The sequence below is a fragment of the Sturnus vulgaris genome, chromosome 2 (genome assembly GCF_052056855.1).
Source record: "Sturnus vulgaris isolate bStuVul1 chromosome 2, bStuVul1.hap1, whole genome shotgun sequence".
Lineage (NCBI taxonomy): Eukaryota > Metazoa > Chordata > Aves > Passeriformes > Sturnidae > Sturnus > Sturnus vulgaris.
Window position 1 is genome coordinate 51,483,506 of NC_142244.1, and position 17,050 is coordinate 51,500,555.

The 17,050-nt window shown below is 36.2% G+C and overlaps 1 protein-coding gene across 1 annotated transcript in view; it reads right to left on the bottom strand.

Moving 5' to 3' along the window:
• Window positions 1-394: 394 nt before the first annotated feature.
• UBL3 (ubiquitin like 3) overlaps window positions 395-17,050 on the bottom strand; it is a 54,820-nt gene continuing 38,164 nt past the window's right edge. Inside the window, exons 2-5 of the mRNA XM_088159543.1 lie at window positions 10,401-10,509; window positions 6,794-6,880; window positions 2,530-2,607; window positions 395-2,150 (exon numbers count right to left, since the gene is read on the bottom strand). Of these exons, the coding sequence (XP_088015669.1) occupies window positions 2,098-2,150; window positions 2,530-2,607; window positions 6,794-6,880; window positions 10,401-10,509 (327 nt within the window). The 3' untranslated portion in view covers window positions 395-2,097. The remainder of the gene's footprint in view (window positions 2,151-2,529; window positions 2,608-6,793; window positions 6,881-10,400; window positions 10,510-17,050) is intronic.

The following is a 17,050-nucleotide window of genomic DNA, read 5'->3' on the forward strand; positions in this document are numbered from 1 at the left end:
ATTCATTTTGGTAATGAGCACACAATTCTGTCATCTCGGTGCCCAGCACCTCAAGGGCTATGTGCGTGCCCTTTGCTATCAGCAAATGAAGACTGCAAAAACTCACAGCACGAGCACACGGCTCCTCTGAGGCACACGAGGGTGTGACACTGCAGCACATTTGCAACTGCTCATGCTCACATTCCTCTTCAACAGAAAAAAGACTTCCAGGCCACTTATTAAGTGAAAGGAAAACAAATATTGAAGTGATAAATCCCATTACCATTTTTCAACAGGCTTTGTGCTCCTCCTTTTTTAACAATAAATAAAATGGAGTCCTTACTTAATTTCCGGATTAAGAAGTACTATTAAAAGCAGTTCAGACCCAATTACAACCCTTGAAACACCACTGAAATGCACTACAATATTCTTTTATTTAGTTTACAGAAGAGTCTATCAGTACAGGTTGCAGAAAGAAAATGTTTAGTGCTATTTACAATTTGTTTTAAAACTCTGCTCTATACAAATTTAATTCTGATCAGTATGAACAATATTTTTGTAAATCTACTGCATATAAAGCATTTCATCAAAGCAGTAACAATGAATAAAATAACCTGTTTACATTTGAATGATGCCAATCATTCGGAAAAACGATTACACAGAACATCTGTAAGAGTTGTGGACACTTAAGTACAGAACACAATGTCAACCTGTGACTCAGTTTTTTAAAGGCTAAAGCTATTTATATGGAATATTGTTCTATTATACTACACGCCAATCTATATTTAACTTCTATAGTTATGTATTTTATAAGATTTTTATTAAATATATTCTACACATATTTGTAATTTCACCCAGGAAGAATTCCTCCCCAGTGAAAAAATATAAAATCTTTTATATTTTTTAATTTTTCTTTATTTTTATTTTTTACAGATTTAGATGAAACTAGCTCATGCTTTAGTGCTGTGCAAATTTCTTTAGCATATCAACATTTAAATTATTGATATGAAATAAAAGAATGGCATCCTTTTTCAATTATGTATGCCTTCAAAAATCAGCTTCTGATTTTAATACCATTGCAAGCACTAATACCAAATGCAGATTACATAAAGAAACAAAACTAGTATTATGGCAGAAGTTTTTCTTTTTGCTTTTTAAATTTTAATAATTATTTTGAAATCTCTAATGAGTAAGCATGACACTGGAGTCTAAGGTACAGATGAGAAAAATGACTGAAAAACACCAATTGCCAATATTCAAATACATAAAATTGATTAGTAAATGATGTTTTCTAACGTTTATGCACAATAATAAAAGCCTATGAACTACAGGAAACTACCCCTCCCATATTAAGGCTAGGAAATGCACTCTCTGCACTTGTTTGTGCTGTCTGAATAAGCACTCAACTAACACACGATTGGAGTGCACACAGTAACAAAAAAATCAGTTTCATCAGCCCTCTACAGAGTGCTTTTAAATTACAGGCACATAGTATTTTTTCTTTGTTGCAGTGAAAATATATATAGTTAGACTTGGTTTAGTTAGTATTCTGTGCCAGTTTGGCCACCGAGGTTGACTTAGGTAGAATTGACTGAACAGTTTTTCCTTTGATTTGGCCATAAGTGAGATTTGTTTTAATTATTAATATACTATTTTCCAGTGCTGCATTATACATTGTGGGTTATTACTAGATGTCTCAAATATTGTTAGAGATTGTTGAGAGAAATATACTGTCAACCATATTTAGTGCAAATTGCATCTAGAAAGCTTGACTGGTTAGATCCGGTTAATGCAGATTTTCATGGTAGCAAAAAGATTCCTGCTATGGAAAAGAACACAAACCTTTCTGGAGATTGAATTCTTTCAAAAGTGATGTACTGTAAGATTATTCAACAAAGGAGGAATTGAAAAAAATAATTAAAGTGTTCATAGATCTTTCACTTTTTTTTTTTTAAAAAAAGACTAATGAGACAGTGTTCATGTATTATTTCAGTTCCATGGATTTACAGACAGGCTCTTCCTACAGGTGTCTGAAGCAAGGTAGGGCCTCTTCTATTCCAGCAGCATGAAAGACAAAGACTATATTACATCACACTTAGCAGGTAAAGCTAACAGGTTTTACAGGATTACACAGCAGTTGCTTTCTCCAGTTTTTTCACGGTTCCTTTGACCTGCAAAGAAGAGGGAAGTTTTATTTACATTCCATTTCTAAAGCAATAAGGCTGTTCTGTGTGAGAGTATGCTTAATACAAGTCTGTTCTTAATTATTTATATATTTATTGTTATACACATGCATACATAACTGAAATCAGGACTAGTTCTTCACAATAAGAACAAGGGCTTTTTTTCTGAGTAAGTTTCTGCACTATATAAAAATGTTAAACCAGAAAGTTAATTTCTTAGTTTTCTACAATAGCATTCCATTACCTTCCTCACAAAAGAGCACAAGGACTTGACTTTTCTGTACTATGAAATACTTAAAAAGCCTGTAAGAGACCTGACCACTTTGCCATGTACTTGAGTAAGAAACTCCTCTAGTGCCCAGCCTACCTTGAGAGTTTGGTTCTGGCAGTGTCTCTCTAGCCACCAAATGCATCACTGTTGTTTTGCCAAAAGGAAGTTTTAATGCTGCAAAAGGAGAAAAGGAGAGTTATTAACACATTATATCAGCCTTTTTTTCTCAAAAATATCCAGTTGAGACTAACTATAATTGGATTAGCACCTGTTCAAAAGTTCGTACTGTTAGGTTTGATCTGCTTACTGGTAGAAGTTTGGTAAATAAGGGACTCGGGGCATGACAACAGTCACTTAGAACACTGCATTCTTAAAGAATTCCTGTTAGGAAACTGAGCCTTCCTCTTTTAAGCAAAAAAGTGAACTGGGCATTCATGCCAAGACTCAGGTGTTAAGCACTCTTAAATGATAAGGATGCAAAGAAGCTGCTATTGCAGCCACCAAATCGTTATTCCTGAGATATCAAAACACTGAGTCTCTACTGCAAAACATTTTCCTAAAACATATTTTGATCCATGACACAGATTTTCCGAAACATAGAATATCTGCATGTTGCCTTTTAATACTAATCTGTAACATCAACTGCATGTGGAAAACATCAAATTTAAAGTAGTAGTTCTCACAATGCTGTCTTTGTGAGCTTTAGCAACACAAAATTTAAAAAAATGTTGCTTTCCACAATTCATTCTGCTTGTGTCTGAAACTAAAATGATACTTTTTACATTCCAATTTAAGTATACAAATACACTGTATACTTAAGAGTATCATTCTTGATTGTTTTTCTGAGAAATAGAAGGCAAAGATGGTCTAAGTTCTGTCCTTTCCACCTTATAGTGGAAAAATGTCAGTGATAAATTTAACAAGAACTTAATCCTTAATACACAAATAATTCTGATTTGAGTAGACTTTGTCCTTTCAAACTCAAGTTACAGCTTTTTCACATACAGTGAAATAGCATTTAAAGCGAATAAATTAATAAGGAATGGCCAATAAACCTGAAGGCAACTGAAGCAAAAGATGCCCCTCTGTTTTAATCACTACAGCATAGATTAAAGATTCACTAATAAAAAGCCTCACTACAACACCACTATTAAATCATGTTTGTTGCCTACATATTTATTTTAAAGAAATGCAAATTATGATTAAAACACAGATTCAAACACTGGTGTAACCACACAAATGATACAGAACTCCACAAGATTCTCTGAAGCAGCCGTACTTTGGGAAAAGCCATCTCTATGGAAAGGCAAATCTAAAAGTTGCTTCGTTTACTTTAAGCACTGCCTGTGCCTGCAACTAGAAGCTATTGATAGTTTGAAATCTGACAAAGATGATATATTTTGGGTACTAGATACAATGATACAACTGCAAACTCTAACTGACTGTTAATATGCTCTTTGCAAACTCCATGGAAAAGGATTTTCTTCATACCATAAACTCTTGAATTACAAAATAATCACATTAGGAACATCTTTCATATCAACACAATTCAGGAGACTTGATTAGTGAGTTGTGGAGATTAACTATTTACAGTAATTAAGAAGAACTATGCTAATATTTATATTAACTGATTTCAGCTAGTAGTTTGCATAGTTTACACAAGTTCTTACTAGAAATTTCCAGCTTCTTGCTTGGAGCACCATGACAGCATCTGAGCAGCCTAGCCTATGCTGAGTAATCCTTTCTTGCTCTTCTCTTTGTGCTCACCCCTTTCTCTCATTTTAACCAAAATTGTATTTAATTCCTTTCCCAACTGTTCAATTCCATTGTTGTTCTGTATTTTCTATCATCAGAACTTACTTTTCACCCCCTTATGGAATGCAGATGGCACATGATGTGTTGACTTCCCTTCCCCAGAAAATAAGGAAGCAAATGCTGCTGATTACCATTATCAACCAAGAAATGTATTACTTCCCTAATTAATATTATTTTAAATGCAAACTGCAGAACAAATATTTAGCTAAAGGATTAAATTTCCTGTTGGAAGCTGAACAACAGACTCTGCCTTGCTAGCCAACTCCCCAGCCCTCTGCACAGGCAGGACACAACAAAACTGTGTGGCTCAAGCACTGCAGGCAAGAGCAGTGCAGCTTTACAGAGGTGTCTGTTCTACACTGCTCCCAGTGCCACAAGCTCTGCTGTTCTTGTAGTGACAGGCCATTCAGAGGAGGTATCAACAGCGAATTCTTTCTTGAAAATAAAGTTTTTCACTCAAAAGCACTTTTTCCTATCAATTTCTCATTTTGAGACATCTTAGTTTATAGGAGTCTCAAATTCATAAGCCACTACACAGATATGTAAAATAAAAGTGATCAAAAATGGACTCCAATTAAAAAAAGAAAACACCAAACTGTTTCCTTGGAAACTTTTGTTTCACTGGATGATAAAGTGATTTTCAGGAGGTCCAAATTCCAGTCAATATTTCCTAATCACCTAAAGCAAATATAACTAAGTGCTCTATCTCAGTCAAAGAGAACTGCAGCTAGAAAAGCTTAATGAAAGTGTATGATAATAGTATAAGAACCATAATATAAATATTGTGTTTAGAATGAAACCTCCCCCCTTCACCTCCCTTTTATAGGTAACTAGTTCACTTAAGGTTACCTCTAATCAACAACACAAACTGAAGTAAGAGTCTTTTCAGGCTGTTTCATGAATTCCTGTTCCCCTTTTAGCTGTGTAATCTTACTCCTGATAACTTCATTAGTGCTGAAGTTAAGCCAATATTTCAGGGATTTTTTTCTTAAAACAATACAGCAACGAAAATATTTTTGAAAAACACTAATATACATGTAAGATCCTTGGGGTAAAAACATGATTAAATCAGAACGCATGAATGATTAAGAATGAACTAAAATGCCTTGAACCCAAGTAAGTGTTCAAAATTCATAGACCTAAGTTAACACAAGAATCAGCAGCATGCAGCTATTATTTTTCAGCTTAACTCATTAACTAATAAATTAAATATATTAAACAAATATTCAACATTTTTTCAGATTTAGACAAATGCCACTAAAGAGAAAAAATGCTGGTGGTAAAGAGCAGCACTCAGATGAATGGCAAAGTAAATCCCAGTTAGCTATCCTTGCCTGGAAATGTAGGGTAAGACTAGCATCTTTAATTGCAGAGATGATCCAAGACTTAACATTTGTCTTTCAACTCTACTCCAACTGCTACTAGCTGCACTCACTGTCACCTGGTAAAAATACAAATTAAAGAGTGAATAAAAATTTCAGAGTTCTTCCAGCTAAGCTGACAATGATCTTGTTTGTATATATAGAAGCATTAAAAATTTATATATCTGGAGAGTGAATCTATAAGTACATCACTAGGCAACACTGGAAATGGTAGAAAGTGAATCAATAGCTATATCATTCCAGCCAATTCTTCATGGAACATCACCATAAGCAGTCCACAAATATTATTTTCAGATTCCTCTTAACTTCAAAAAGACATATTATTTTCAGATTTTTCTAAACATCAAAAACATATATTTTGAATTACATTATGCTTTCCTTTTTGTACCACATTCAGGTACCAAACCATAAATATAATTTGAACATAAAAGTAGGAGCATTAATTTGTTTTTAAACTGGCACAGAATGGAGGGTCTCATATTGTCTAGTCATTGATACAGCTGATACTCCCATTGGCAAATGCTACCTACAAAAGGAGAGATGACTTAACAAATGTGTGTCACACCTCTAACAAGGGCTCCCACCAAAATGCGTATTTGTTGGGAAACAGTTGCCACGAGGGGGCACAGTTGAATTGCATTTCCTTAGCAAACGAAGTGAAGCCATTTACTGTTGTTTTCACATAACTATGCAATTGTATCCCTGGGAGAGCACTGGACAGCAAGAATGCTTCCCCTCATTCTCATTCATAGGGTGTCTTCCTGCGTTGCACTAAGATTTAAAGTATTGTTAGACCAATTATCATAAAGTTTAACAAGCATTTAAAAACATTTCAGGTATTTATTAAGTAGCTAGTCCTGCTAAATGCAGTGTAAGAGAGGTGGAAAAAATATTCCATTTAGAAAGAAGACAAATAAAAGCAGCACTACAGTTTCTTTGTGTGAGAGGAGACTTGACTTAGCAGGTGGTACCTCTCAAAGTTTAACAGCTCGTGGTAACAACATGGAAAAATATGCAATGAAGTACAATGTCACTATGCACAAGAAAAACAGTATAAAGCAAGCAATCCTGTGATCTTGAACAGTAAATTAGTATTCAGTGAACTGTAAATAAATATCCCCTTTGCCTAACCGTAACATGTATAATGAAAATTATTTTCATACCTCCTAATGTCACATTGCCATGAAGAAACCTCCCTTGATAAATAAGTCGCAAGATATTTGGACTGCTGACTTGTTCTTCTTCCCAATCTGAAGAGAGAGAATTTCCACAGTTATATTGTAATAAAAACATCATTTGTTAATTCTCTACCATTTATCCAGGAAGAAAATCAGGAACAGGACTCTTGCATAAAACACTGAAGAGAGAACATAGGCTGAAGGTACAGGAAGATAATTCAAGGCCAGCACTCCTGAAGTCTATTCTTGAATTTATTATTTGACATTGGGCATTGAAACACGTAATTTTATGTCTGCAAGTATAAATATTACTGATGTCACAGACTGCAGGATATATTTAGCACATACACAAGTCCTAAAGAAAATATTTCATACGTGCAAATTGCTTCCTGGTTCTTGATATCCAGGCCATTCTGAAGTTCCCCTAGCCATGCTCCTTGTCACCAGCTAATTGACTAACTGGAGCTGTTCTCCAGCAACGGGAGCTGCCACACACAGAGCGAGGGCGCATGTGATGGGTCACTTGAAACAGGACTCTGAGATCACAGCGCTGAAAAAAAGCTCCGGAGGCAGCTCAGCGCCGTTCGATGACAGCCAGATCCAACCAGTTCCATGTCTGGAGGGGGCAGTGACCTGAGCAGCCCCCGACCGCCACCACAGAGCCAGAACAGAGGTTCTCTCAGAGCAGACACCCACCAATAAATTTTAAGGAGCTTCTCAAAGGCCCATCCGTGAATGTTTTTATGTGGCAAACAGTGGTTCAAAAAAAAAGCAAACATGCATTTTCCTATAATGCTTAAGCCATCATAAATAAATGATAAGCTTAAATGGTCTTTTCCTACGCTTTTTCCATTCCCCGTCACAATGTGAAGAACAAATAAATATGCACTTTGCTTTCAGAACAAGTATCATAAAGCCTTGAAATGTTGAATTTAAATGGTCTCCCTGGGAATACAGTGTCTTCTGTTTCTTAGATGACCATATCTCTGGCGATAGTTGTTCACAAATGTTCTCTCTTTCTGTTTTTGTAGTGTTTATATAGCAAAACGAATATTCAGCGAGGGATCAAGACAAGCCACAGAAACCAACCTGTTCACTGGGAACATATAATTAACGTACAGGCAATAGCAACTGGCACCACAAAAGGAGAAGAACTGAAAAGGGTAGAAGGGGAAGCATTTAAAACAAAAGCCACAGCTGCAGAGGGTACGGAGAGGCATCTGGTGCAAAAAGCAAGCAGGCAGAGACGCGGCAGCAGGAGCCATCTCAGCCCCAGACCACGGCAGGAGCAAGGCTGGTACCAACAGCAGAAGCTACAACACTCCCAGGTGCTCCCATGTGCCTGGTTTACAAGATTAGATCAAATTAGGCAACCAAAGCTATTTGAATTTCAAGTATTTCCACTTAGGGTCTGATTCAATTGTCTTGCAATTCAAGCACATGCCCATTCTGCTGTGCCGTGAAGTGGGCTACATCAAGGATATGAATCCTCACACTGCTACCATAACAGTTTTGGCTTGGGTTTTTTTTTTACTCCATACAATCTGAACTCCACTATATGTGGCTGTAAAAAGGAAAAATTCAGCCAGTTAACAGTGCCATAATGATGTAAAACCACAACCAAAAGAAGACAGACTAGATTTTGGCACAGGTATTTTCTCACTGTTAAGCTGCCAAGTTACCCATCCTTTTAATTTCTGCTTCTTGGCTGGATGTCTAAAACATTTCTTTCTGACATGAATTCAAATTTTAATTTCCACCAATTACTAAATGAGCCAAGGACTCACTGAATCCACCTTTTTTTTTAAAAAGTTCAGATAATTGCTGTACAAGAAAGAAGTTAATATTATTTAGAAGAAAATGGGGAGGGGAAAAAGAGAACAGGTAACCTATCTAGATGATATGTATTAAAATAAATTTGGCATTTTCTACTGCAAGTCGAGAGATCCTTAATTAACAACTATATTGCCAAAAGAGGTGGAGGGAGATTTGCCTTAGTTCTGCCAGCATGTGACAGAGGTTATTTCATTCCTTTTTTTCCCCCAAAAGATCATGACAAGTCATAATGGTGATAAAAACAATTGTAACATCTCTGTTTCAAGACAACTTTAGTCCTCAACAAGACTTCTCAGTCCTCTGGCAAAGAGAAGCACTCTCAGTCTGAAAACAGCTAATGGGCTAATGTTTGTGAAAATCTATATGCTATTCTGAAGTGAGATTGTTTTTCTTTTAAATTCAGACTATTCTTCTTTGCAAAAACAATTAAATATTCACCAAAATTTAGAGCACTCTCTCAGGACAGCAGGTATTTGAACTGAGGTTTCCATGTCTGGTTCTATTGTTTTTTAAAGAGGAGACTTTAAAGTCTGGTTTTCTTCCCAACTCTAAACTCAGAATCTGCAACTTTCAAGGTCTTTAAAAGACTGTGAACATGACATCACATGTTCACAAGCATAAACTTGAGTAAGGAAAAAAATCCAGTTCTGCCTCTACCAATTCAGATAAACGTACACAAAGAACATTTGGTTATGACAACTATGTTATAGGCACATGTTAAAATATGTACAGCACAGATGCTATGCTAATCTATTTTTTAAAGCATTTTACATCTGTATCTAATACTTCAGAGGACTTAAAACCTCCTCCTTCATTAAATATTTTACTAAACACATAATACTGCATTCCAGCAAATCAAACAGCAAACTTTTTTCCTGACCTCAAAGAGCAGTTTAAGGCCTAAAATACCGATTATCACCATTAACTTTTTGGCATAAACTATCACCCACCATATGTCTTTGACAAAGGCACCACAGAAACAGATAGTGCAATGTTTTAGTTTGTCTAAATAGTAGTCTTTTTAACATCAAAACAGTAACCCAAATGAAGTCCTGTACCAAAAGAAGCATTTTCTTTCATCGTATGTAATGCTATGTCTGTGTTTTGGCTATTTTCCCATGAAATCATAGTCGGGGAGAACAGAAGCACTTTGTTTTGGGGACCTATTCACATATGTGAATACACATCTTAAGTTCTCAAGCCCGTTTTCCAAAACCAGTATTCCTGTATGACACCAAGTGTATTTACACAACCAGTTTTCTAATGTCTCTTAAAATGGGCTTTTATATTTGTTTTTTTTACCGGAAAAATATCAGTATTACAGATCCTTTCCAAGATAAGGCAGTAAGGAAAAAGTACTTCAGACTCAATTTTACTAATGCATTCCTGTGACTTCCCATGTTTTATTTTAGCTCTCTTCACATAATAGGTTTTCTATCTCCAACATCTCACTTCCTAGATCCACTAATATGATCAATAAAGAAAAGTGTCTAAAGACAGGGGGGAAAAGTACTTCAATTTGGGGAAGCAAATTTTAGAAATAAAGTAGGAAACAGTCCTGACACCTAAATATCTGCCCAACTGAAGGTACTGTAGCAGGACACCTGTATTTCTATATAAATCTTTGTCCAGATAGTGAATAAACATACTTAATTTGAATGGTGAGCAGGAGATCAGTTTACTGACAGTTTAGTCTGAATATACAGAGAAGCTCCTTGCTCACCAGTTAAATAGTCAAAGCCACACAGCTACTCACCCATTGGCCAGTTGTCATACACATGTTTTGCAATATCTGCAGCAGAGTCATTCGGTGAAAACAGGAACTCTTTTGTTTTCCCGCTTACCAAGATGAGGCGCAAATTTATCTGGTAAAAAAACCCAAACCATCAGTATTAGGAAAGCTTACAGAGACAACTTAAATTATTTTTTTTTTACAGTGACTAAAAACTGTCATTGGTTTTGGAAGACTGATCCAAATAATTTGAGAAAACAGTTTAACATGTTAACATATGTTAAAAAGAGGGTCAAAGAGGTCAATAAAATGTTGTTCACATACCCATAATCTAGGAAGATTAAATTCTAACAGCTGGTATTTTTGATTATCAACACCAGAACATTCTGTTAGTGATTGAATGAACTGTGCCAGTAAAAAATAGCTTTCAATAATGTAGGAACATACTCTAGCAATGGCACACAAGCAACATAGTTCCTGAATGAAGAGGAAAAATATAACCTGAAAAATTAACTTACACAGAAAGAATTAAAATATCAAAATCTTCACCTGAATAGCCTGTGAGCCTAAATAAAAGCCCTAGATTGCTCCCTCCCGATCTCAGCCAGTGCATCTCCTACAAAACACCAGGGAGTCAGACAGCATTCTTTCTTGTTCCCAGCTGCCACAAAGCTGCCTTCCTGAATCCCTCTGCCAGTCTTCCAAATCCAAAACTTTGTCCTACAACTGTCTTTCACTTTAGGTAAGTTGCAACAAAGAATTCTTTGTTGGAATTCAGTAAACTGTTTTCTACATCAAATATCAAGTAAAAAATTTATAGCAATGTCCAAGTTTTCTAGACTTCTTGAAAAAATCTCAGTACATCATATCCACTGAACGTTAAGAGCCCTGCCTCAGCTGCCTACTCTCCACTTACTTCAGAAGCTCTTTGCACAGATCATCTATTCCCTCTTGAATGCTTTGGCTTGGATTCATCCTACCTATCTTTAAGCACCTAATGGAGGTATCCAAATTACAATCTCTATCATCCAGCACACTTCAAGGTCAATGAAGGAAATGACCCCTCCTAAAAGCAATTCAGTGTCTATTTCAAAGTGTAGCAAGTATAAAAAGAGTGAGCATAAAAGACTAAGTTCTCCTCCCTGTCCTCCTACGAACATCCTTCGGAAAATACAAGCCCTCCCATTAGTCCAGGAAAGCAGCCAAGTGGTAGCTGTCTATGAGAAAGCACCACAGCCACCCCAGGAGCATCACTGCATACCAGGAAATCACAAAAAACATTTGAAAGAGAGAAACTGAGGGAATGCTGTTTAGTCAAAGACAATTCTTCACAAAATTCAGAATACATTTGGCTACACACAACAAACTTTTGTTTTCTTTGAAATATCCACAATGATTAAGGAATTATTTTCAAATTTCACTAGTATTTAGCAGAAAAAGCAGATCAAGTTCTACTGTTCCTGTTTACTCCAAAAATCTGACTATTGTGATGAAACTACACTGAAGCCTCAAAAAGTTGGAGTATGTTCAGGTGTTGTTTTGCTTATTCTGTATTTCAGTTTCAGTATCTCGCCCCCCTTTACTGTTTCCACCTGTGTATGTACAGACAACACACACATATACAGTTTCTTTAGCTGGACTACCCTAGATAAACTCTTCAAGCTTCCTCTAGTGAGACACCTATTCCTCCTTTCATCCTAGGAGCCTGTCTCTGCACAATTTCTTCTATTTTCTCCTCAAACAAATGACAATTTCTGAAGCATACTACACCATGTCTCACCATGCTTGTATAACATCACCAGTAATTTCCTCTGTCTACTGGAAACATCTGTGACTGTGTCCCAAGAGCACATATACCTACCTTCTTCTTAACTGCACCACGATGTTTGCTCAGTTATTTTGCACCCTCTTCTACTTTGATCCTTTCAATTATTCAGCCTCCAAGCTTTTATCTTGGCTGTATCACCCTAAAGCACATGGCTCCAAATTTCATCCCACTCCTATTACTCCATCCCTCAGAGAGAAAGGCTAGGTGTAAAGAAGTATTCTGCATCACAAAGATGTTTCAGATTTCCCCCATGCTTGGCCACTGGGCCTAAGAAATTCCCCAAAGTTCTTCTTCCTCTCTACATTACAAGCACTTTTCAAACTTCATGTCAACCATAAATTCTAGCAGCAAGAAGTCTTTACACTTACCTTTGTCATTAAATTAATCAGGAAACATCAAAATTGATATGACAGCTGTTTCATAATAAATTTAATAACAAGCTCTCTCTGAGCTGCCTACTCCCCTCTCAGCTAGGTCCTTTATACGAGGCTCACAGACAGTTTCTCTAATACTTTTTAATTTCTCCTGTTTAACGAATGGTTTGAAAAACAGCACCACATCAGTTACAAAGTACATATTCAGATGACACTATAAAAATATGCATATAGAAAGTAAGTTCTTTTCATCAGCTTTTAGAAGTGGGGTGTACTGCATTTGATTCCACTCTCTTTATACCTCATTATTTTAAATTATTTTTTAAGCATTAATGCACCTCCTTACAATACCAACATACTCACAAAAATTTAGGAAGTTCAGATCACATCACAAATTGTAATTTGTGCTTGGAATGGGCTGCTTGTTTAAAAGAACAAACAAACCAACTCCAAATTTTCAGCACCAGTGCCTACCTTAGCTTCTTCACCAGCAGCCCTTCTGCCTCTCACTCAATTCCCCATATCCATTTCCTATACTCTAACTGGCTCATGAGACACTCCCCTTAGCTTGCTCCCTCTGGCTAAGCAGTTGCCAAACTCTGAATTTATATTGTTTATCTAAGGATTTATTTTGCTTCATCTGTGTGTAGTTTAGCTGTGGTGGGGGTTACCTGTTTTGAAGACCATAGCATTTTCCTAGGCAATAGACTTAACACCAAACCATCCACTTCCTAGAACTACCTGGTTTGGATTCTACAACGAACTGATTAAAATAAACCCCAAAAGATTAGCCCTGCTCAGCACTTAAAAGTATGATTGTGGCACTGCAATAACGGAAGTGAAGTTATTCTTCTTTTACCATAACGTTAGGGAGATACATTTCTTTTTATCCTCACTACTGAGTTTTGAGATCATCAGGCAGACTAAAGTGAATATAGAAAGGAGACAAATATCACTAAAAAATAACCAAATTAGCTTGGCTTCCTGGAAAATTTAATTAAGTCACACCTCTGCAGTTACTATACACCATAAAATCAATATAAGCAATATGAGGGAGGAAAAAAAGGTGAAAAATGTTAGATTCTTCTTTTTCCCCCTACCTCCCTAAGATGGTTCTTGTTGCTGAAGAGTATTTCTTATAGCCTTACTATGAAATATAAAAGGAACATTGAGGTAAGATAGTAATTTTACAGGGTATATTACGAAGTATGTATAAAATGCAGGATAAATGTTTTCATTTAAAAAAAAAAAAAATCATCACATATCAGCAGAAGCCCAAAATGAATTTTTAAGTCAGTCAAGCAGATGTTACATCAAGTGCAAAGAAACAGCTGTTCTAATGAAAGGTTGGAGTATTTTCTTATTTATAGTACAGCATGCCACCAACACATTTAGTTTGCATGTTTGTCTCTGTGTGTGTGTGTATCTCTCTCTCTATATATATATTTTTTTTTTTAATCTTGGCTTGAAGGAATCTAAGTCTTGAGTTGCGTATCACACTACTCCAAAGGGTTTAAAGCAAATAATCTCAAAATTTGCATATAAATTTAGAGTCCAATCTCATTTCCCTCAAGAATACTGGTAAATTTAACAACTTGCAACTGCTGTACTACTTAATCTTGCAAACAAACTATAGGGGATCTTAAAAAAATATTTCTGTCAAAATTTCAGAAACCTCAGAAGTAAAAGAAGAAAGAAAAAAGGTAAGAGCATATGTGTATATACAATTACTCAAAGTGAAGAAAAAAGCCTTGGTTAGGTAGAGGAATAAAAGCATCAAATTTTTATTTTTCAAGTTAAGAAAGGATTCTTAGTAATGTTAGTTATCCCTATATCCTATTTCCTACTTTAAAAGCTGCCAAGGAGGTTGTATCTGTATTTCTTGTATGCTTAAAGCCCCTCCATCTATTCGTGTCAAGTGTCTTGGTCGCGAAAGACTTGCAATTCTCATGGTCCTGACAAGTTTGCTCTTCAACTGGGGATGTTACAACAACTGTCCTTATTATGATTTTTCTTTCTTTCAGGGTACCAAAGGGAGTTTCAAGGTCCAAAAGACTTTTGCTACAACAAAGTGACAGGGATCATATCCTCACACTTCTGTGTTGTAGTACCAACTGCAACGTTACTGCTGAAAGCAGTCAAGGGCAGCCAGACTATCAGAAAAAGGATTAAATACAATTTGCAGACTACATCCCCTCTGTACAGTTATGTAATAGCACATTCTGTTTGTGATCTCAAGCATGCAAACCTCACCCTCTCCCTACCACCCCAATCTCATAATGACAGCTCCAGTAACTACCCCATCAGTTGCACTGCATGCACAAAAAAATTTTTCAGTTTAGATTGTATTTTGCAACAACAAACCCCACCACCAAAAAGAAAACCACCCAAAAATAAAATTATATTTATGAAAAGATTATAGTAACATCTGTGACCATAATTTTTGGAAGGTAAATTTAGGTCACATATATGCTGACATAGAGTAAGTTGTTTTTTCTTTATTCTAGGCATCTACAAAGTTTGTTCATTCTTTAGGCATACCTACAAAACGTCTTAGTGCACAGTGCTTCTAAATGCACAGCTAATGTTAAATAAATGGGAAGTCACTCTAACATCAATAAACATTGTGTAGGTTGGAAATTTCATTTCTTAATGTTTAAGTGACTTCTCATCTATTCAGTTAAACAAGCTAGTTGGTTATCAATTTTATGCTCCAGTAGCAGCTTAAGATTGGTCCCCAACTTATAATTAAAATGCAGAAAAGGAAAAGTGTCATATCACTACATCATATGCAGCCTCTAGTTTAAACTGCTTTTCCTTAGATGTTTTAAGATTGAAATACATACACAAACCAATTTTTTCCTCAACATCCAATACACTTATTTTTTGTTCAAGTTCATTACTGTGAGAATTAAGTTGGTTCTCTAAACACACATTAAGGTTTCCTAATGGGTCTAGGCCAAAGAGAAACCTCCCAGCCCCACTTTAGTTTCTAAATTCCACCAGTTTTTCATACGAAGTTGAACCAAGCCCAATTAACAGTCTAAGCATCACAGCAGCATCACACAAGCCAAGTCAGCAGGGACCTGCAGGTTCTAGATACCAGGTCACTGCTGGAATGCATCCACGTTTCCAATATAAGAACTTCAGTTCCTACATGCCCTGAAAGGCTGTTGTAGAACCTGAGCTATTTCACTGAGTGCTTTCCTCTTATTCCCAGCTTAAATTTATTCTTGAATATGTTACATCACTGATGCCACACGCACATCATGCTTTAGCCAAAAAAGCCTTGGGGTTTTGATGGCTTTCTTCTACATCTGCAGACAAGGACACACTTAGCTAAAATTGACACGCAAAGGTTTTCCTCATTAAAAGGCTGGCCCTTGTTGGGAACACTGTCTTCAGACCCCAAGCAATCTGGTCTGAATCCTGCTTCCAGCAGGAGCAGCAGGAGCTAGAAAATTGCTCAAGGTCCTTTCCAAAGTGAACAATTCCACAATCCACTTTAATCCTTATCTGCTTTAGTTTTGTTTAAACTTTCTTAAGTGTGCATAATTAGAATGATACACAGTATTTCAGGAATTTTTAAAATGATACTAGAAACCTCCTTAAATCGACTGCAAAAGACTCTCCATTTTCAATTACAGACATCACAACTGTCTTATATTTGTAATGCAGTAATCTCACAATGCTCTTCTCTAGTCCAGTTGCTTCTATGACATAAACCTTCAAGATTGCATTTCAAAATACAGCTTTTAGCCACCCATAATGCACAGGATATTTTTATTTTAATTCAATTAATTCTGTTCCTATTAATTCAGTCTTTGAGATAACCCCATCTCCACACAACACCACAATCATCTTCTATACTATTCATCATCAACAAATTTCATCAGCATACCGATTTTCCTTGTCCTAGTGGCATAAATGAAAACAATACAAAGACAGCTGGTACCAAAAATACCTTTAAGGAATTCCACTAAGCATAACTGACAGCCTGACACTTATGTGCTGAACACTGTACCTTACCATCTCCTCTACCTAAGTCACAGACTCAATCAAACCCTGCCTTCCCCTACTGATCCCTTCCTATGCAACATCAACTACTCACTGAAGTCCAGGTAGATTACACCTCTTCTGCATTTCTCTCATGTGGAAAAAACTCTTCTTCCAGAGAAAACTGGCTCATGAATCTGTCATAATCTAATTTGGATAAACAGAAATAATGAATTCTATTCCATTATTTCTTCTCTGCTCCTTCTCAGCATCCTTCCTGAGATGGTTATTCATCTGTCAAGTTCAAAGTCTCTCTTCACATCTTTTCACTCATCTAGCACACAGATATTTTATAACTTAATTTCTTCAACCTGAAGAAACACCAACCATGCAAATTCCTCAGATACACTCCTTATTACTACCCCAGTACATTTAGTTTAATCAGCATCTGCCTCCTCGAAATCCAAAGCCTTTAC